Source organism: Cynocephalus volans, chromosome 6 (genome assembly GCF_027409185.1).
Source record: "Cynocephalus volans isolate mCynVol1 chromosome 6, mCynVol1.pri, whole genome shotgun sequence".
Lineage (NCBI taxonomy): Eukaryota > Metazoa > Chordata > Mammalia > Dermoptera > Cynocephalidae > Cynocephalus > Cynocephalus volans.
In genome coordinates this window covers 134,992,992-135,015,270 of record NC_084465.1, presented here as the reverse complement: position 1 = coordinate 135,015,270, position 22,279 = coordinate 134,992,992, and the positions used below count along the sequence as shown (strand labels likewise).

The window sequence follows — 22,279 nt, the reverse complement described above, 5'->3', positions numbered from 1 at the left end:
GGCTCTCCCCAGCAACCATGGCTGGGCTAACAGAGGGAGCACTCACTGTTCTGAAGCTGCCATTTGCCATTCACAGACCCCCGTCCCTTACCCCTACCTTCCCTCCAGCCCCCATTCCCCATGGTCCAGGACTTTAACAAAAACCAGAAAACTGCTCAGTACGTTTTCCTCACTTTTACTTTTTGTCCTTTACTCGGAAATTCATTGATTTCACCATGAAAATATTTTCGAGGAGAAAAAACATGCAAGACAATTAAATTAATAAGTAGCAAGTATTTTCAAAATGTGGTGTTATGAGAAAACAAGCTTTTGGGGCTTATGCGAAACAAGTTTTGGGGTCTTTCTTCTCCATCACTGGTCTCATTGCTACACGTTCAAACTCAGCCGCTGTTAACACTGAGTTTCTTTTCTCCCAGTCACCGTTCTCCACGAATACTGCTATTTAAACGAAGAATTGGAAATTAATCGCTCAAATGACGGGACAATCTGGTTCCAGTTCTTTGGAAATGTAATACGACGCGATTCACAGCCCCAGTCTGTGTGTCTACAGCCTTGGAGTGACCCCGGCTTTGCTCCCCCGAGAACTGGGTCAAACTGAGCAGGCGCGCAGTCTTGTGCCTTTAACAGGTTTAAAAACAAGTTAGGGTGATTGCAGAACGTGTTCAGAATTTAGGTGTTTTTGCTTCATAAAGAGGAGAAAAGACGCAAACCACAGCCCTCTTTCATCCAAGATGAGCAGCGCCTGCATATGCTGGGGCAGACGTGAGAGGCCGAGTGAACGCCGGCTCCTGTCCGGGTTTCTAGGAATTTTGAAGAGCAGAGAGACAGAAGGAAGGAATGCTAAGTGAGGTCTGTGCCCTGGGGAGACCTCTCTAGGTTTTCTGCAAACAACTTCTTGACAAAGAATGGAAGAGCGAGCCAAGAAACTCATTTAATCTCCCTTCCCTTCGCCTTCCAGTTGCAGAGCCCGGGGCAGCGGGGAACCGCAGACGTCCCGCCCTCCCGCGCCCGCGGCCAATGGGAACCGGCCAGTCCCGGAGCGCGGCCAATGGGAGCGGCCGGCGCAGGAGTCCTGCCCTTTAAGAGGCGGCGGGGCGCTGGACTCCTGGGGAGCTGCTGCCGCGCACCGGCTGCATGACCGCCCGCACCATGTGCCTGCAGGTAAGCCCCGGGGTGCGGAGGACGCGCGGGAGGGTGAATCCTAGAGGGCAGCGCTCGACCGGGACGTGGGGCAGGCGTGACGCCCCCCGGGAGCGCTCGGCGGCGACCCTGCGGACACTCCTCACCCTTCCCGAGCGCCCCGTTATTGCAGTGTAGACCGCACGGTGCAGCCTGTTGACGAGCAGCCGGGGCTCCCCCAGAGTAATCCTTCTGGGCCCTGAAAAGGAGGCACAAGCCCCGGGGAGCACAAGACGGGCCCGCCCCCGCCCCTCTCTTTCATTTTCTTTTGATTTCTTTTCTTTCCATTTGGAAAGGGAGGCGAGATGGGCTGGGGTCTCTCCCCGCACCTCCTTGTTCGATGGGACCTCCAGGGATTATCGTAGGCAAGTGTTTTTCTGAACAGCTGACATCTATGAAGCTCCGATTTTAAAATACTGTTTTACTAATATGTGAAAAAAATATGTTAACATATCTGTTAAGGGTGGAAAACTTTGGGAAAGAGGACAAATATACAGTAAATAAAAATCATCAGGAATTCCTTCATCCAGGTGCTAACCACTGCTAACATGATGGTTACTGCCTAGTACAGTATGTTTTTTTCCACGTGTAGAGGTGCATGTGAATATCTGTGCACATACATGTGTGTATCTACACACACACACACACCTATAATGTTATTGTGTATATACAGTTTTGTTCCTGCACTTAACACTGTATTATGAGCCTTTTCTCATCATTAAATATTTTTGTAAAATATAATTTTTTAAATGCATAAAATTTCCTAAAATGAACATGGCTCATCTTCAGGCAATATGTTATCATAAGTAAATGGCACGTACTCCAGAGTCAGCTGGGTTCAAATCCATGTCTCAGCCCTTCTTAGCCTGTGACGTAGTTACTTAACCTCTCTGCGCCTCAGTTTCCTCCTCTAAAAATGGAAGAGAGATACTGGTAAATGAGCCACATGTATAAAACATTTAAAACAGTGTGTGGCATGTGGTAGGGTGGCCAGTAAAAATAAACATGTCACTGACCATTTACATATTCTTCTCTTATGTGTGACTTACATGATTCATATGGAGATTTTTCCCCAAATAATCAAGACTTTCCTCAAATCAAAAGATCTGAAAGTTTCCTTGTTAGCTTAGTACTTTGGTTTTTTGTTGTTGTTTGCTTTAAAAATATTTTCAGTGAGGTTTTAAAAGTTGGGGACATCACAGGAAAGCAATATGCTAAGAAATATTAATATTAACCATCATGATGTTATCTACTAACAGTCCATTTGAGTATTATGAATATTGAAGGAAAATAACTTTTCAAAAGACAACACCAATAGCTGGGTGATATATTTAAACCTCTTTCTTCTTCATAACTTAATTGGCATGTGCAGGCATTATACTGATACTTCTGTTCTGCCGAGATGCTTCGGATAGCTCACTTATTGGAAAGAGAGACGAGAGGCAGATGGTACATGGTCCCTAGTCTCCTATTTCTTTATACTAAAATAAGTAGTACCGACAGACTCTAATGGAAGTGGCAAAACAAATGGAATTTCCATTTTAGCTATAACCTCTCGATTTTATTTCAAAATTACAGTATGTTTACTTCCTCATTCCCTTGGGTTGACTGTCCCCCCAAAACTTAATTCCCACAGTAACTGCTGAGGGTGGGAAATCCTATTATGGTAATTGAAAGGTGGGGCCTTGAAGACATGATTATATTGTAGGACCATGCCCTAGTCAATGGATTAGTAATGGTGGTCCTGGGCGTGGTTCTGAGAGCTTTAAAAAGGAGAGTGCGTGAGGAACTGTTCTCTCTGTGCTCTACCATTTTCGCAATGTGATACTCTGCCTTCACTGTCACCACCACCAAGACCTTCACCTAGTTGTGTTTTTTGGACTTTGGACTTCCCAGCCTCAGAAACTGTAAGCAATAAATTTTGTTTTCTTATAAATTACCCAGTTCCAGGTATTTTGTTATAAGCAACAGAAACGGACTAAAACACTTATCAAAGCTTTTAGGAGAGCTGATGATCATCTTAACCAGACACATTTCTTTCCTGGGTGAAACTAAAAAGCAGACTGCTCCTTCAAAAATATGCACCTCATTGAATCTAGGGGATTGATGAGTTTACAACAGGCAAATAAATACCTCCCCCCATACACATTTGTGTGACCTAAGAACCATGTAGTTCCTTGTGTGTGAGAATTTTGATCTTCCTAATTTAGTTCTTCAGTGGGAGAGAATTGCCCCAAAAGGCCGTGTCAATCCTCTGTGTGGGGTGACTGTGTTCTTTGGCTGCAGAAAGTAAAGTTAGATCAGGTGAGAGTCACCCTCAGAGGCTGTCTTCAGCTGGGGTGAAATGTGAAAGGAAATTTACACAGAGGCCTGAGTGGTCAGTATGGAAGTCATGATGTACCCAATGTGAGTGTCAGTGGCAACCTTGGTGTCCCTTCTACACTAAGGGTGGGGTCAGGGGACCTTGTGGCAAAAGCATGAACAGGAGGGTATCCAGGGAGAGGCCTCAGTAGCCTTAAGACAGATTGTTTCGCAGTGTCTCGAGCACAGGAGAGGGGAGATCACCTCAAACACTCAACCAGGATGTGGGGAACCCAGCTCCGAGAGGATCAGCTTAGCAGAGGCCAGAATTCCTCACTGAAGCAGTGAGCCCAGTTCCACAGCAGCACAGGAACATTCTGAAACTGGGATTTTCTTTGCCCAGATGCTTTGGAATTCAATGTGAACAGTTTTACATTTAAAGCTGTGTCTCGCCTGTGATAACTTTCTGGCCTCCTAATATCCACTCACTTGTGAATCCGCCCAACCAGCATGTACTTAGTGAGTTCAGACCGCGCTGGTGCCACCTGCCAGCACTCTGTAAAGGCACGACTGTTGCTCCCAAGCTGAATATTTATGCCTTGTTTTATATCATGGACGTGTGGGCGAACAAGCAAATCCAATCCCACCAGCCTTTATGTTGAGCCTAGTAAATTCTGTCCTCACTACCTGGAGCAGCTTTCCCTGCCTCTATCCACCCAACAAACGCTGATGCCTACGGCTGAGCGCAAGCACCATCCCCATCTCCTCTGGGAGGCGTCGTTCAGGCCTTTCCCTTCTTAGCTGCCTCCTCTATGTTCCCAGAGCAATGGCTGCTTCTCCTCTACAGCAGTTCTCACGGGGTCACTGTTGAGCTGCTCCTCTCCCACTGGACTCAGCTCCCTCAGGTGGGCTGCCCTTTGCATCCCTGCCTGCCTAGCAAAGGCCTGGCCCATCGTAAGTGTTCAGTACTTTTGTTAATTACTGTGAAATGCTGCCTGCAGTGAGCTCTGGGAGGGCAGGCTCCACAGAAGCAAATCGAGAATATTTGCATTCTTAATCGTTTAATTGTATACCTTCCCACTGAGATGGATATTATCTTCTTTTCCGGCTGAAGCTGCGTCTTAGAGGAGCTTTGTTTCTTGCACAGAGTCGCACGTAGTGTGGCTCAAAGCTAGAATTCAAACCTGAGTATCCCATTGAAAGGCCAGTGTTCTTTCTATTACAGCTCATCATGGTTGGGGTGGAAAGGACCTCAGGGAGGAGGGACATCGGAACAGCACCTTAAAGCAGGAAAGGATAGAGTCAAGGCTCCAGGAAAGGGCAGACTGGACAGAGAGAATGATGCCAGGCACTACTCTGGAACCAGGTTCCCTACGTGGGGACGGAGGAAGGACAGGGACTGCTGGAATGGTGTGGGAAATTGTATCAGAGGCTTAGTCCTCCTTTGGAAAGGATCCAAGACTTCCATTAGTTCTTTATATGATTTCATACCCCCCAAAATAGGAAGAACAATTTGCCAGAAACTCCTTCCTGGAAGACAGGGACTTCGTATGGCTTTAGAGAAGACTTAGAATTCTAATCAAAGCTTTGCTTGCCAAAGGAATTGAGTTGCTGTCATTAAAAGTGGCATGAGACTTTACAGCCACCAGAACATCTGAGATGGCCGGTGAACCTGAAGAGGAAGATCCCCACACATCTTTCTGAATAACCTTGCCTGCCTTGCCCATAGGGAGCCCTGGCCACTCATGTAGCATTTTAATTCTGTTCTTATTATAAATACAATACATGCACATGGTGGAAAATTTGGAGAGTATAGAAAATATCAAAACAAAAAAACTTATCAATAATCAGAGGCAATTACTGTTTATATATTTTAGGTTGTATATTTCTTTCTACACAACTTACAAAGTTGAGTGTATATAAACAATTTTGTCTTCTTTGTTAAACCATAAACTAAAAGTATTTTTCAAGTTTTGCTTCATTGCAAGTATTTCAGTTTTTCTAGAACTAGTGTTTTCTCCCCAAAGAGCCTTATACTAAAAATAATAGTTAACCTTTATTGAACATTCATCCTATGCCAGAGATTATTTTAAGTACTTACATGTGTTAATTTATTTAAATCCTCCTAACAACCTTGTGAATAGGTATTATTGTTTCATATTCCAAAAGAAGAAATACACACAGAGAGATTAAGTGACTTGTCCAAGGTCACACAGCTCTTAAGTGATAAAGCTGAGATTCAGATCAAGGCAGTCTAGCTCCAGAACCTGTGTTTTTAACTATGACATTATGTATAAAGCAGTTGACAGTTTCCTAGAAAGACAGAAAGACGAGGCACCCCTTGTCACATGCAGCTATCCTTCTCAGTTCCCTGTTGGAATTGATTAGGAGGTTGGGCCATTTTCAACATTATTTAGGTTAGAAAGGCTGGTCTTCAGTTTACGGATGAGTTTAGTTCATCATGAAACAACTGCTCTAGTTGTGCTACAGTCCTGTCTTTGGGCCTGCAGGGAAACTTTACCCAGCAACTCTGCTGAGATCATGGGCATTCTGAGGTTGCATTGTGGCTATCCACTTTCTCTCCTAGGCCCTTGGATCAAAAGGGAGCTCTGGCATTGGAGGAAGACATATGGGGGGTGGGGCTAGGATGCCTCATTGAACTGCTTTCATCTGGTACTCAATTTCTGCTTATCCCCAATTTTAAAAAAATAACACAATTTAAAATACAGTTTAGTTTTAAAAAGAATAAAACAATTAAGAAAAATAATCACCGCAGCCCTTTGTATAGTATGAAATAAGAGGTTAAAAGGGAAAAGGGATGATGTGTTTAGGTGTGCCAGGCTCCAGAGGATGCAGAGCTGGACTTCTGTGTCTTGAATGGAATAGGCCAAGGTCATGGCTACTGACTGAGAGCCCGGGCCCAGCCTGAGGGTCTTGGGGAGTTAGGAGATTCAGTCAGGGTTTTCAGAGTTAACTCAGGACAAGGCTTACTACTCAAGTATATTTGTATACAAAGTTTCCTGGAAGTATATGAATATACTTATTACTCAAATAAGCAGTAAGTATGTTTGTACATACTACAGTTTTGCTAATCAGCTCGAAGTTGGCTAAACAACTCTTTTCTGGAAATCAATTGAAATAAATCGTTTCCAGTTTTGGTGCAGCTAAATCAGGAATATTTATTGCCCTTAGAAACTAGCTAGTCCACTCAATATGTATAAAGAATAGTGGTGGTGAGGAACGTGGGCATTGGGACACTGGAAAAGAAATGCCCTGGACAATGGTATTAACTGGTAGCAAAGCCCCTGCCTGTAGGAACGTATGGATTTAGGAAGAGGAGGAAGGTCGTGTCCACAGGGTGATCAAGAAAGCTGCGTTGAGGGTAATGCCTTAAAAAAAAAAAAAATGAACATTTCAGCATTAAAAATTTTATTTAGTTCTCTACATTACATGTATCAGCTAAATACCAGAAAAGGTGAATTTATGGGAGCTCAAATAAAGTAGGACATTTCTGGTAGAACCAGAGCGGCAACAGTTTATTTCTATTTGAAAACTTCTTCCTTCTCCTTTTAAATGCCCCCAGATTATGGTAGGCCTGCCTAAAGTCAGCAAATGCACTGTGTGCTCTTTTTTTTCTTTTCTTTTTTTTTTTTTTTTTTTGCCTTTAGGCTGATTTTGACAGAGCTGCAGAAGATGTGCGAAAGCTGAAAGCAAGACCAGATGATGAAGAACTGAAAGAACTCTATGGGCTTTACAAACAAGCCATCATTGGAGACATTGATATTGGTATTACATCCTCATTTTTAAAATAATTTCTTCATTTGAACAGTATTTATAGAAACCCATAGTAAAAAGCAAACTTGAAAATCTCTCTCTCCTTCTTTTGGCAGAGTGTCCAGCAATGTTAGATTTAAAAGGCAAGGCCAAATGGGAAGCGTGGAACCTCAAAAAAGGTTTTTAAATCTTTAACAAGTTGCAACAAACTTTGTTAATTTCCCCATGCACCAATCAATGAGATGATCTGTTTGTATCTTTCTAGGGTTGTCAAAGGAAGATGCCATGAGTGCCTATATTTCTAAAGCAAAAGAGCTGATAGAAAAATATGGAATTTAGAATTCAGCATATGCGAATTTTTCCCTTCTGAAGCCTTCATAATGGTATTATAACCTGACATTTAGAGGGGAAACTGTAAATGTTAACTCTATGAATCACGTACAGTTTTGCTATTAGCATGAATTGTGATAGTTGAGTGTGCAGAAACTACATAGTTAACTAAATGTTGCTTGCTTCAACCAGGTGACTTTTAGCGTTCTTTTAAAAAAAAGTTGCTTTGGTAGCATGTATACAAAAACATTAACAATTGTTTGTTCTTTTGGTTTATCTGTTCTTCTAAAATGAGTTAGTGTTACTGGTGTAATAAAAACCGTTTATTGAGAATCAATAGCAAGACTATTCCTTTGTTACACTGTAGCTTTGGGCTGGCATTGATGCAGGGACAGTGGAGTTACAGACATACCTGATTTCAGTCCTCTCTGTGACTTACTTATTAGGTGACTGAGGGTAAGTTACTTAACCTTGCTAAGTTTCATGTGAAGAGAAGGGAAAATAGTATCACTCCAACGGGGTTGTTGTAAGAACTGAATGAGACAACTATGATCACTCCACCCTCATATTAAAGCAAATGCTTTATAGAACATAACAAATAACCTGAAAAAAATATTTTTTTTCAGAGAAACTTATGAGTCTGTCTATAGAACTTCAAAAAAAGAAAAAAAGCTACCATGGACATATCACTATTTCTTTAAAAAATTGTTGCATTTAAGACAAATTAAACAATCAGGGCTGGCCAGTTGGCTCACTTGGTAGCATATGATGCTGATAACACTAAGGTCAAGGATTCAAATCCCTGTACCAGCCAGCCACCAAAACAAAAAAAACAAAAATCAAACTGAAATGTATCTAGTGGTAAACTGTACCACTACAGTACCCTGTATGTTCAGTTTTATGAGAGTGAAAAAGTAGAGCCTGAAATATAATACTGAGCCACTACTAAGTCTTTCTTCGTGTACCAGGCTCTTTAAAAGATAGTCTCATTTTAACAGTCCAAAAACCTGTTTGAGATCCTGTAGGATAAATATCCCCTAAAACATTGTACCTCTATTCCGTGCATAAGAATTTAGGTTTGGTATGGTATGACCAGAGGAATAGATTGACTTTGAGTTACTTAAAAAAAAAAAAACAACAACAAAAACCCTCTAGATCCATTAGATGAATTGCCAGGGAATCATGCTGAGTGGAAAAGCCAATACCAAAATTGTAGCTGCTGTATGATTCCATTTAAGTAACATTCTTGAAAGGGCAAAATTGTAGGCACAGAGTACAGAATAGTGTTTTCCAGAGAGGAAGGAGGGGGTGTGGCTATAAATGGGTGGCTGAAAAGGTCCTGTAGTGACAGAATGTTCTGGATCTTGACTGTAGCAGTGTCAGTACCCTGGTTTTGTACTATGCTATAGTTTTGCATGATGGTGTCACTATTAGGGGAAACTATGTAAAAGGCTGCACAGATTTCTCTATTATTTCTTACAGCTATGTGGGAGTCTACAGTTATCTCAAAAAGGTAAATTTAGGGCTGCCCGGTTAGCTCAGTCGGTTAGAGCATGCTGCTGATAACACCAAGGTCCAGGGTTCAATCTCTGTACCAGCCAACCACCAAAACCAAAACAAAGAAAAAGTTTAATTGAAAAAAAAAAATCTAGTTTGATTTCTCATCTGGAAAATTGGGGCAATAAAGATGATTCTCATTTTTCCTAAGTTTTGCCTAAATATAGAAGTCTTCCACAATGAAGTCAAGGCCAAGTCCTTCAAAGAGAGGGCATCAGCAACAATAGGCCTGGCCTCCTGTGGTTGGGGGCTTGGAAAATCTCAGAGCCATTTCCATGTGGACTTCACCTCCACCAGGTGAAAAGGCAGAAGAAGCCCACCTGAAAAGCCTGGCATTGACTACACTGTGAGACTCCCATTTGTGGACTATAATGACTAAACATTTTTCAAATTAATAATCATGAGTCCAAATTACTTTTGTACCAATCCTTCAGTGATGGAGTCCTGGAAATAGTATCAAACAAAGGGAAGAGTACACTCGGCACATTTAACATAATTTGCTGAGGGTATTTCTAGCCTAAATTTGTTGCATGAATTCTAACTGAAAGCTCCCCCTCCTGTAATTTTGTATTATTTGTACTTTAAAAAGAATGATGAATTCTGAAAAATAGCCCTTGTATGCATTTTCCTAATCTTATTTACTAAGACCCTGTGTACATTACTTTAAAATAGTAACAAAAACACAGACCCATATTATGTGATAGTATACATATCAATACTTTGAAAGTTAATATTTTAATATATAATGCTATGTTAAGCAGTGTAGGCTTTAAGAAAGAGTCATCGATCACCTTAAGTAGTGGAGTTTATTGTGAAGATCTGAAGGAAATAAGGAAAACTGTGCGGGGGTGGGGGATCTGATTGCATACCAGGCATTGAAAAGGTGAAGTCTAGGAATTGACAGAGTTCAGGGTTCATGCAGCTCCAGGCACATGGTGAATCTTCATTCTCTTCAGCAGGCATGGATACCACTAGTAGTGCTCCCCCATTATTCTGACAGCTCATTTTCCCCCTTTCTGCTTTTCTTTTTCCCTTGGCTCCTGTTTGTTTCCATCTGTTCTGCTTTCTTCCTATGTCAAGTTCAGGTAATCCCAGAGTGAGGCTGAGGGCCTGTTTGTATTCAACCACTTCACGCGCCACGGGCCAGACTCTAGATTGCATGCCCACTAGAGGGCTCACCCTGGGTCCCAGTCAGTCATTGCCAGGGTAGCAGGATCACGCAGAGCCAACTGGTTATTGGTGTAGAAGGAACTCCTTAGAAGGAGGGCCAGGGCCATAGGCATTCTGAGGACTTGCTGGTACAGATGACAATGATTGTTTAGGGATATCTTTTAATTAAGCAGTAGATTACATTTTCTTAGGAAATGGGAGTATCTTACATTTCAAAAGATTTGGTCAAGATTTGAGCCACAGTGTGTTGATGAAACAACAATTTAATTTCAGACGTATCCCATGTCAATCACTTTCACCATTAAAATAAGTAAAGGAAAAAATGGATAATTTACCAGCATGAATTTTGTTGACAAACTTCTCACAGGTGAGAATCAAATGAGATTCTAATATGAAGATAAAGGACTGTGCCAGAAGTATTCTTTACCTGTTTGTCTTTTGTCCCCAGACACATAAATGTTCCATGGATAGAAAACAAATCAACCTGACAGCAGAAAAATGTATAATTTCTAATTTCTGAATAAAACTAATGAACTACATCTGTATAACTGAGAACAGTATCATATGATGACTGTCTTAAGACTGAAAGGAAAAATATCTAAAAATCAGTAAGCAATGATATTTCTAGACACTTGGTTATGTAGTTCTTGACAAACTTCTCGTTTTCAGGTTCCATGAGATAAAAGTGATCTCCTGGAAGCACACGAATATTAAATCTTCCACTGGTTACATCGTTCCAGGCTAAAAATAAACAATATTATATTTATTAACAAATGACAACTAAAGATTACCAACTACAACTAAAGATTTATTTCCAGACATTATTTCTGCGAGAGCTGATACCCAATGGTAGCGTTACCTCCAAGGTCTTATGTTCTCTGTGTCCTCTATTTTTAATTTCTTTGAGACCTATCAGTACACAGCAGTATTATCTGCATCCTCTCATTTTACACAGACCGACATCTCTCCTATGACATCAAATTAAACTTAGACCCATTTTCTACACATTGTAGTAACTGCTATCTGACATTAGCTGAAAACCATCAAACACCTATTTCAACGAAATACCCAAGACTATAAAAATGATTTCACCTTCCATATCCTTGGCTATGTCGTTAGATCCAAGAAAGCATGTTAAGTCACAAGAAAGAACGGCCTCAGATGGTGCATCAAAGCTGTGACCATAAAAGAGCTGGTTAGTAATTTTTTATACTCAACATCACACACCTTTTCCTGTTCATAACTTCAGTGAAACATGGGATGGACTCATTTCTTCCCTTTTGGCTAGTTCTAGCAACGCAAATGTGTTTTCACCAGTGCCACTGCTATCTATCAGAACCTGCCTGAGACTCACGGTGGGCCAGGCCATTTCCTGACATCATTTAACTTCTAGAATGTTGCAAGTGGCAGCAGGGTGGCAGTGGGGTACCGAATCCAACTCAGGGTAAGACTGGTTACAATGAGTACAACTAGCGCTGTTATTTCCCAGACATGATGACCTCTGTGGGATCTCCTGGCTCTCCATGAGGGTCACTATGCACAGACAGAGAGTGGCTTCTGCCTCTCCTGTTTCATCCCAGCAGCCACAAAGGTAGCTGTTGAGCCCAGTGCTGTGTGCTGTGCCAGACACTAGGGACACGGGGATAAACACAGTCCCTGCCCTCTTGCAGCAGAGAAACTGACTGGGGAGACAGACATCAATGAAAGACGGAAGTTCCCCCAAGTCCAGGGTGGTCTGAGAACACTCAGCAGGAGATGGGTTGGGGACAGGGTCAAGGCAGGTCTCCCTGGGAAAATAGAGTGTATCTGACATTGCAATGAATAGAAAAAATGTAGGCAAAGGGGATAGAGGAAACAGGAGGTGGGGAGCCGGGGAGGGAGCACGAATTAACAGCCATTGTTCAGAGAATGAAGGACAAATTAAGGTAGAAGAGGTCTAGGCCAAATAAAGGATCTTGTTGTCCTAAGCGTGACTGGAAGTGACCAAAAGGTCTTAAGGTAAGGGGCATCGTGATCCAACTTGACTTATCCCTCTGGATATAGTGTAGGGAATGGACTGGAGGGAGGTTGAGTCTTCTTATTTACGAGACAACCAATTAAGTGGATCTTTTCAATTTTTAAAGTTTAAAACATTTTATGTTTAACTGACAAATAATAAATGTGTATATTCATGGAGTACAATGTGGTATGTTGATATATATCCATTATGAAATTATTAAGTCAAAGTAATTAACATCCATCACCTCACATACTTGTCATCTTTTTATGGTGTGAACATTTAAAAACCTACACTCTCAGCAGTTTTGAAATATATATTACATTGTTATTCACTGTAGGCACCATGCTGTGCAATAGATCTCAATAATTTATTCTTCCTGTACAAAAACTTATTCTTCCTGTCTCCTAATTGAAACTTTGTATCCTTTGCCAAACATCTCTCCAGTTCTCCCCACCTCCTCAGTTACCCACTCCCCGCCCAATCCTGGTAACTACCGTTCTACTGTCGTGAGTTCCACTTTTTAAAACTCCACATGTAAGTGAGATCACATAGAATCTCTTTCTGTACCTGGTTTATTTCACTTAACATAATGTCCTCCAGTTTCATCCACATTGTCAAAAATGACAGAATTTTCTTCTTTTTCTGAGGCTGAGTATTATTTCATTCTGTATGTGTGTGTGTATATATATACATACACACCACATTTTATCTGTTAATGGACACTTAGGTTGACTCTATATCTTGGCTATCGTGAATAATGCTGCAATGAACATGGGAGTGCAGCTATCTCCCAACATACTGATTTCAATTCCTTTGGATATATACCCAGAAGTGGGATTACTGGATCATATGGTAGTCCTATTTTTAGTTTTTTGAGGAACCTCCATACTGTTTTCCATAGTGGCTATACTAATTTGCATTCCCACCAACAGTATATGAGGGTTCCCTTTCTCCACATCTTCACCAGTACTTACCTTTTGTCTTTTTGATAAAAGCCATTTTAACAGGTGTCAGGTGATATCTCATTGTGGTTCTAATTTTCATTTCCCTGGTGATTAGTGATGTTGAGCATTTTTCGTATGTCTTCTTTTGATAAATGTCTATTTGGTCCTTTGTTCATTTTTTAATTAGGTTATTTGTTTTCTTACTATTGATTTGAGTTTCCTATTTTTTTTTTTTTTTTTTTGGATATTAACCTTTTATCAGATGTGTGGTTTGCAAATATTTTCTCCCAATTTTCAGGCTGTCTCTTCACTCCGTTGATTGTTTCCTTTGCTGTGCAGAAGCTTTTTAGTTTGTTGTAACCCCACTCACCTATCATTGCTCTTTTTACCTGTGCTTTTGAGGTTATATCCAAAAATTTTTGCCCAGACCAATGTCATGGAGCTTTCTCCCTATGTATTCTTCTAGTAGTTTTACAGCTTAAGGTCTTATGTTTAAGTCTTTAATCATTTTGAGTTGATTTCCATATTTAGTGTGAGATAAGGGTCCAATTTTATTTTTCTGCATGTGGATATCCAGTTTTCCCAACACCATTTATTGAAGAGACTGTCCTTTCCCTTTTTGTGTGTTATTGGCATCTTTGTAGAAAATCAATTGACTGTAAATGTGTAGTTCTATTTCTGGGCTCTCTATTCTGTTCCTTTGGTCAATGTGTCTGTTTTTATCACAGTACCATGCTGTTTTGATTATTATAGTTTTGGAATTTTTTTTTGTCACATTTCAATTTAGGGAAGGAGGATATCATATTTGTGACTCTGTGCTTAGCCAGAAACACAAGATGGCTTAGCCTTTTGAGAGTCATATTTGGGCTAAGATAGTTGGGATAGAAATGGAGAGATATGGATAGACTTGGGTTATCTAGGAGGTAAACTGTGGACTTGGTGACATATTGGAAGTGGGCAGTATATGGAGGGATATGTCTAAGATGAATGGAATGTCCCAATTCTCAAGTTGCTACAGGTCTGCTCCCCTTTTTATAGCTATTTGCCTGTGGTTCCCCAAGGCCCAGTTCCAGACATTGTGGAGGAAATAAGAGAAACATATGCCCAACAATATGCCTTTAAAAAACTTACACCAAAGGAAAAGGCCGAGGCAGAATGGAAGAAATGCATGACAGAATGTAATGGTGTCTAAGGAGCACATGCTGGCCCATAGCTGTGAGGAAGATAGACTAGGAAGAGCCATTTGTAGGTTTAAGTTATTGGGGAAAGATTTACAAAGTTTTAGGACTTTGATCCTATCATAAGAATCAAACATCAATACAAACATCCCATGAGACAAGGGAATGGAGAGATGCCATGGAGCTAAATAACTTCTGGAACTAAATTCACATAAAAGCACACCTAGCAAACTCTTCCCCACTGACTTACCTGCACACTTAAGCCAACAATAAATAGTGATCCACTTCTGCCAACACCTCTAAGAAGATGAGAATGCTTTGGCATTAATTTATCCTATAAATATTTATTATGTGATATGGATGTCTAACTATATATGTATTCTATAAAGAAAAACATGTGTTAGTCATCTTTTATAGATACAGTTTCTGTGCCAAAGCTCCATTCTAAGCCAGTACAAATATCACAGGTGGCCTCAAAATAAATGAAATCAAATTTTTAGAATTTTGTCTTCCCATATAAGCAGCCTCAGGGAACTGCCAATCTACATATTTCTATAAATAATTATACACACAAAAAAAAACTTGTCTCAGTTACTTACGTGTAATTACCAATTATTTGCACATCTGCCATGAGTGTGGGAATATATTGTCGTAAAAGTTCCTTGTCATCAACAAAATTCTTGGGGGTGCCTCCAAATTCCATAAGGCGATGACCAATTTGTTCTTCTGATAATTCATCGTGTTTGGGAACAGGAAGCCGGGCCTTTGACTTGAAACATGAACAACATAGGCCTGATACTTCATATAATACACATTAATAATAATGTGCAAACTAAGAGAAAGTCATTAAATCAAGTTTGGGAAATGGACTTCTTTATCTACAGGTTACAGAGAAGAATTATTTCTTTTTAAAAGTGGGGGGAAAAAAGAAAATTCATCAGTAATTCTAGCATCATAATGCCACCCAAATGGTATTCTAGACTTAGAATCCCAGGCCAGTCAGAACTTTTCTCAGATGAGATGGGTAAGATCAAACGGGTAAGAGGAAGAATAGCAGAACAGCAGCACTGGGTTTAAAAATCCACTGTAGCTGCAAAAATTTGACATCACTGTCTCTTTTTGAAATTTCGAGGATTTTTTCCGGGCTCTCATCCAGTTACTTTACTGAAAGTTGATTAAGTTCCCGGCTGGCACAGAATGAAAGAAAAAGCACTTAGGGTCAGTATTAGATTGAAGGTGCCGGGGACAGTGTGGGCGATGATCAGGGAGCGGTTGAGGTACGTTTCAGAGAAATTGAGAGAGAAAGCTATTGAAAGAGATTGGAAGATTTTATCCTTTAGCAAATAGTACACCTGTCATCATCCTCATTCAGGACCAAAATTTACCAGATGGGAAAATAATGGCTTGATTTTTATCCCCCCATTTCCCTCCTGTCCACTGCCCTCCCTAAAGTGTACTAAGTTACTTACATGGGGAGGAGTTGTACTTGACACAAAGAAATGTATTGGTTCTAGCTTATGTTTCTCTTTTAGGTGTAGTGCAGTCATAAAAGCAATATAGGATCCCATACTAAATCCAGGAAAGAAAAAACATGGTAATAACTGTTCAGCAAGATTCACAATAATCCACTGATGTTAATAAAAACGAATATCATAAACACAGCAATGATTACATAATAGTCAAAAGAAAAAAGTTAATTGATAGATAACTCTAACAGATTTGTAAAATGCATATTTTTGATGATTAAATCATAAAAAGTGTTTCAAAGATACCCTAGATAATTCAGTCTAAGATTTAGTACATTTCTATGATGTGCTGGAATTAAATTTTTTTCTCCCTTAAAGATGTATATCACTATGCCTTTGAGAGTATATATCAGCAATTCTCAAAGTATGGTCTGGGGACACCTGGAAATTTCTGAGACACTAAAAAGTGGCCCACAAGGTCAAAGCTATTTTCAGGATAATACTAAGTGATATTATTTGCTTTTTTTACTCTCATTGTGTCATGATTACACAGTGGAATTTTCTAGAGTCTGTATCACTTGGGATACTGCAACAGTTTGAATGCAGAAACAGATATGAGAATATGGCTGCCTTCTATAATGCAAGACATTAGACAGATTTGAAAAAGTGTAAAACAGTGCCACTCATCTCACTACATATTTTTTGGGGGAAATATATTCTTTTTCATAAAAATCTTTTATTTATGTCAACATATAATGGACTTGTTAATTTTATTTTTAGGCAAGTTTATAATTAAATATCTAACATTTCTTAGTTTTACTTTCTAATATGATCAATATTGACAGATGTATCACATATAAACAAAAGCTCTTTGAGGTCTTCAATGAATCTTAAAAGCATAAAGGCGTACTGCCTTAAATATTATGTTGTGAACTGTTACAGATATTATGTAGATATATTTTGTACACAAAACTGCCAGAAGTTATTTGTAAATTGTATAGCTACATGTTTTATGAAAGAAAGGGAAACTCAGTCCATGTTCATTGCTGATGGAGTGTGAAGTGCAGTTAAATTGGAAATATGTATCACACACTTTAACAACATGTATGTAATTCAACTTAAATTCTGGGAATTTATCCTAAGAAAGTGATAAGAGATTTATACTAAATTTTCTGTAAGAGTGTTCATTAAAGTGTTGTTTATAACAGAAAAAGATAGAAATAACTCATATTTTAAAAAGGAGATTAATAAAACAAATCATGAAGCAATGTATACTTATAGGCCATGAAAGAAGTTCATAGCAACATTAAATAAAAAAAGTTGGGTAAAGATGTGAAACAGGAACCCAATCATGTAAAAATACTGAGAAACCACATTAACATTTTCAAACATTGTTATCTGGGTGGCAGGATGACAGGTACTTTTTATTTTTTTAATTTTTGCTTGATCATATTTATAAATAGTATATAATATAGAAGCCAAAATTTGTTAATACCTTACTATATACCAAGTTATTTATGATCATATTCATTTAATCCTCACAATTAGGAACTACTGTTATTTCAGCTGTATACAGGAAGAAACTAATTCAGAATCTTAAGGAATTTGTCCAAGGTCACATAGCTGCTAAGAGGCACTAAGCAACCCAGGGTCTATGACCCAACCTCAAAATTACACAACCAGCTTAAGAAACATATACTATTTGCAAAATGTTTAATTTTAAAAGTAAATGAAATATAAGTTGCTTTTATTGTCTTAATTTTATAAGTCTAGGTTTCTTGGGTTTTGTGTTTTTGTTTTTTGCTTTTTTACCTCAAATAAAAAAGGTATAACTGGTCATAATTACATCACATGCTATTTAATCCACACAAAAGCTATACATCTCACAAGAACAAAGAACAATGTTAACCATGGACTTGTGATTGAAGAAACTGCCCCGGATGTCTTTTAAAACAGATTTGAAATACCTGTGTCCAAAAAATGCAAATGGTTTATCCTGGATGACCGGCAGCAGAACACAAGCAATTTCATCAGCTATCTGGTAGATGTCATTTGCAAAAGGTTCTTCTAACCGACTTTCTCTTCCAGCAAGTCTTATGGAGTGCACTGGATATTGAGAAACACGTTATCATGCATACAATTAAAGAAATGCGTGATATTGTAAAAGGCCTCATATTTACATGATATGAGCAATTTCAAATAAAAATGGTCAAGTACAGTGAGAAATTTTAGAATTTGTTGGCAAGAAAAGCAATAGCATAAAATTCAGCAGACTAAAAATTAAAAAATGTCATCTAACTACAAAATTCCTAGAAATGCTAGATGAAACACACATATAATAAGATGCATAAATTAGCTCATAATAAAGTAAAAAGAATACATAGGAGAAAAAAATAAGGGTACTGAAAATTCCAGTGATGGGCATGTGCTAATGAAATGTTTATCCCCTGACAGCCAAATCTATATCAGGAAAATAGAACATCAGCTTTCAAGGGTGTCAAGATGGTTGGGAGACAAGGCATTGGAATGCCTTAAACTCTTGAGAGTTAGAACTGAGTCCTCTACATAAAGCCAAAAACTCTAAGCTCTAACCTCTGTATGAAATGATAAACTAGAAAAAAAATCCTCCTAATGGTAAAGGGACAAAATAAGACCTTTTTGGTTTTGCCTTGGCTCTGGATATTTGGGTGGGGGGTTTGGGGGGACAGGAGATAATCTGTCCTTAGACTTTTTAGGAAAAGATTTGAATTTATACAAATTGGAAGTTTTACTTATATTACCTTAGTAGTCTGATCAAAATGAAGCTGAAAAAATAACTCAAAATGGTCCTAGGCTGGTAGCACCTGAGTTGCCTAACAGAGGCAGTGACAATTATTTCCTTATGAATACGTATACAACGTAAGCATCTCCAGAATCAAGAATCAAGTTGATTACAAGTAACTTAGCTTGCAAGAGCAACATCAACACACTTTAAAGGAATACAGCAAAATCAAGCACCCAACTATGTAAAACTCACAATGTCTAGCATCTAATCAAGACTCACCAGACATGTTAAAAAGCTGGAAGATATGACTGATAACCTAGTGTGGGCAAGAGGGAATCAAAACATGAGAAACAGACAAAAAATAAGAAATGATGAAATTATCAGATAAGCACCTTAAAATAGCTATTAAAAATACAAATATGGGAGGACCGCTGCTGGTGGCCGGTCGTGGGGGGTGACCGCCACTTTGCCCTCGGCAGGAGAGGCTGCCTCATTTATAGGCAATAGCTTTGAAGTGTGGAGCAGGAAAAGAACTGTTTCTTAGCTGCAAAAGCGAGTCTCAAAACAGGGAACATGGTGCCAGGGCTGCTGTGGATGCAGACAGGATCCCGGAGGCCAGGGCCGCGCTGAAGGCGGCCAGCTGCGCTATACAGGATTCGAGGTTTCAGGCCACCATAAAGAAGATTCCTGGGAGTGCCCAAGCCGCGCCGCGACTGAACAGCCTGAGGCGGCAGCGGCCGAGAATGGGGAAGATGGCAAACCAGAGGCAGAGAGTGAGCGCCCGACCTGGCACAACCCTGTGAGTGACCCCTGGACCAGCCCTGTTTGGGGGGCCACTCACCGCCCCGGGGCTGCCTCCATTTTCCCAGGTGCTAGCAGCTCCGCCCGGCTCTGCCGTCACTGAGCCTTCCCACTTGCTTGGCCCGGCACAGGGCTTTCCGGAGCCTGCGGGCCGGCCTCCCTTCCCACTCCCTCCGCGGTTCTCTGGCGGGTTGGTGGCGTGGGGTGTCCCCGGCCAGTGTCGGGAGGGCAAGGAAGTACGGGTGGGCCGACTGTCACTCCACCACACCCTGGACTCCGGCCCCCGGGAAACTTCCTGTTACTGGGAGGCAGATACCATCTCTGCACCCACCAGTTCAGAAAAAAGCCTAACGAATTTCTGGTTGGGAACAGTGTGGTAGGAGAGTTCCCAGGTCCGCTTGAACCTGCCGGCGAGCTGGCTGCAGGCAGGCGCTAGACTCGGTTTATACTGGGGGGATTCAAAAGTGAACAAGTCCCGAGAAAGATCGACACAGTGCTACAAAGGCACCAAGAGCAACCGGTCGTCTGTGCCTAGCAGAAACCTGGTAGACTTCCTGGGTGAGGCGGTGCCGAGCAGGGTCTTGAAGGCCCAGCTGATAGACGAGGGGTGCAGAAGACACGCCCCAGCCCAGCACAGTGCGCACAGAGTGGGGAGATGTGCGGCCATGGAGGCAGAGACTCGACAGAAACCACACACCCTGTGGGGTAGCCACTGCACGATCCAACAGCCTGGGCCAGAGCACACGGAACAGGGAGAAGTCCTGCACAGGAAGTGAAAGCTCAACAGCGATCACACACCCTGTGGTACGTGATCCGCCAGCCCAGCAGAGTCTAAGCCGACCAGAAAGGTGGCTCCCCGGAGAAGCCCAAGACCCGAGGCAACCACACACACAAGGCACTAGAAGCCAACTGAGCAGCCACGGAGGGAGCCATACGAAATTGGCAACCACAGCAACATCCTAGTTAGTCATTAGTCTCAAACCGGTGGTCTGTGAAACCCCCTGCCACAATGAATAAACATCAAAAAAAAGATACCAGAAATACAAAAAATCAAGAAAGTACACCACCAAAAGTTAATAAATCTCAAACTCTAGAGCCTATAGAACAAGAAGCCCTTGAAATGACTGACAAGGAATTTCAAGTGCTAATTCTAAGGAAACTGAATGAGATACAAGAAAACACAGCTAGACATCATGATAAAATGAGGAAAAGTATACAGGATCTGAAAGAGGAAATGTACAAAGAAATCAATGTCCTTAAAAAAATGTAGCAGAACTTGCTGAATTGAAGAAGTTATTCAGCGAAATAAAAAACACAACGGAGAGTTTAACCAGCAGGCTTGTGGAAGTTGAAGAGAGAACCTCTGAACTTGAAGATGGGCTGTTTGAAATAATACAAGCAGACAAAAAGAAAGAAAAAAGAATCAAGGATATTGAAGAAAATCTGAGAGAGATATCAGACAACCTTAAGCGCTCAAATATCCGAGTCATGGGTATTCCAGAAGGGGAGGAAAATGGAGATTCCATTGAAAACATATTCAAAAAAATAGTGGCAGAAAACTTCCCAGGTATAGGAAAAGTCACAGATCTTCAGATCCAGGAAGCTCAACGATCTCCAAACGTATTCAACCCAAAAAGGCCTTCTCCAAGACATGTCATAGTCAAACTGGCAAAACTCAGAGACAAAGAGAGAATCTTAAAAGCTGCAAGAGAGAAGCGTCAAATCACCTATAAGGGAGCCCAAATCAGGCTAACATCAGACTTTTCATCACAAACCCTAAAAGCTAGAAAGGAATGGGATGATATTTTCAAAATACTAAAAGACAAAGATTGCCAGCCCAGAATACTCTACCCTGCAAGGCTATCCTTCTGAAATGAAGGGCAAATAGTATATTTCTCAGACAAACAAAAACTGCGGGAGTTCACTACCACACGACCACCCTTACAAGAAATCCTCAAGGGAGTACTGGGTTTGGTTCCTGAAAAATAACTACCACTGCCATAAAAACCCAAGAAAAATCAATACCCACTAGTATAATAAAAATGGCATCCATGAAGAGAAAACAAGCAAACAAAAACGCTATCTACAACCTAAGGAACCAACAAACACAGAAACCAAACAGTGAATCAGAAAGCAAGGAACAAGGGCCGAGCCCGTGGCGCACTCAGGAGAGTGTGGCACTGGGAGCGCAGCGACGCTCCCGCCACCGCAGGTTCGGATCCTATATAGGAATGGCCGGTGCACTCAATGGCTGAGTGCTGGTCACGAAAAAGACAAAAAAAAAAAAAAAAAAAGAAAGCAAGGAACAAAAGACACCTAAGACAACCAAACAACCAATAAAATGCTAGGAATAACTCAACACCTTTCAATAACAACTCTTAATGTAAAAGGCTTAAATTCACCAATCAAAAGACACAGACTGGCTGACTGGATCAAAAAGGAGGACCCAACTATATGCTGCCTACAAGAGACCCACCTCACCCATAAAGATTCACACAGACTAAGAGTGAAAGGATGGAAAAAGATTTACCATGCAAACAGAAAGGAAAAACGAGCTGGAGTAGCTATTCTTATATCTGACAAAATAGACTTTAAACTAAAAACCATAAAAAGAGACAATGAGGGACACTACTTAATGATAAAAGGACTGATCCATCAAGAAGACATAACAATCATAAATGTGTACGCACCCAATGTTGGAGCAGCCAGATTTATAAAACAAACTCTATTAGACCTAAAGAAGGAAATAGACACTAATACCATAATAGCGGGGGACCTGAACACCCCACTGTCAATATTGGACAGATCATCTAGGC

General features: G+C 40.6%; 2 protein-coding genes across 2 annotated transcripts in view; one reads left to right on the top strand and one right to left on the bottom strand.

The window, feature by feature from the left end:
* The first annotated feature begins 1,117 nt into the window (after nucleotides 1–1,117).
* On the top strand, nucleotides 1,118–7,669 carry ACBD7 (acyl-CoA binding domain containing 7). Its single transcript, XM_063100926.1, has 4 exons — nucleotides 1,118–1,161; nucleotides 7,149–7,266; nucleotides 7,371–7,433; nucleotides 7,520–7,669. Exons 1-4 carry the CDS (start codon nucleotides 1,135–1,137, stop codon nucleotides 7,591–7,593), a joined length of 282 nt encoding a protein of 93 aa, XP_062956996.1. The 5' UTR covers nucleotides 1,118–1,134; the 3' UTR covers nucleotides 7,594–7,669.
* Nucleotides 7,670–10,909: 3,240 nt separating this feature from the next.
* The window catches only part of OLAH (oleoyl-ACP hydrolase), a 33,115-nt gene continuing 21,745 nt past the window's right edge, over nucleotides 10,910–22,279 (bottom strand). The window contains exons 3-7 of the mRNA XM_063101342.1: nucleotides 17,866–18,004; nucleotides 15,902–16,001; nucleotides 15,032–15,201; nucleotides 11,404–11,486; nucleotides 10,910–11,052 (exon numbers count right to left, since the gene is read on the bottom strand). Coding sequence (XP_062957412.1) covers nucleotides 10,910–11,052; nucleotides 11,404–11,486; nucleotides 15,032–15,201; nucleotides 15,902–16,001; nucleotides 17,866–18,004 — 635 coding nt within the window. The remainder of the gene's footprint in view (nucleotides 11,053–11,403; nucleotides 11,487–15,031; nucleotides 15,202–15,901; nucleotides 16,002–17,865; nucleotides 18,005–22,279) is intronic.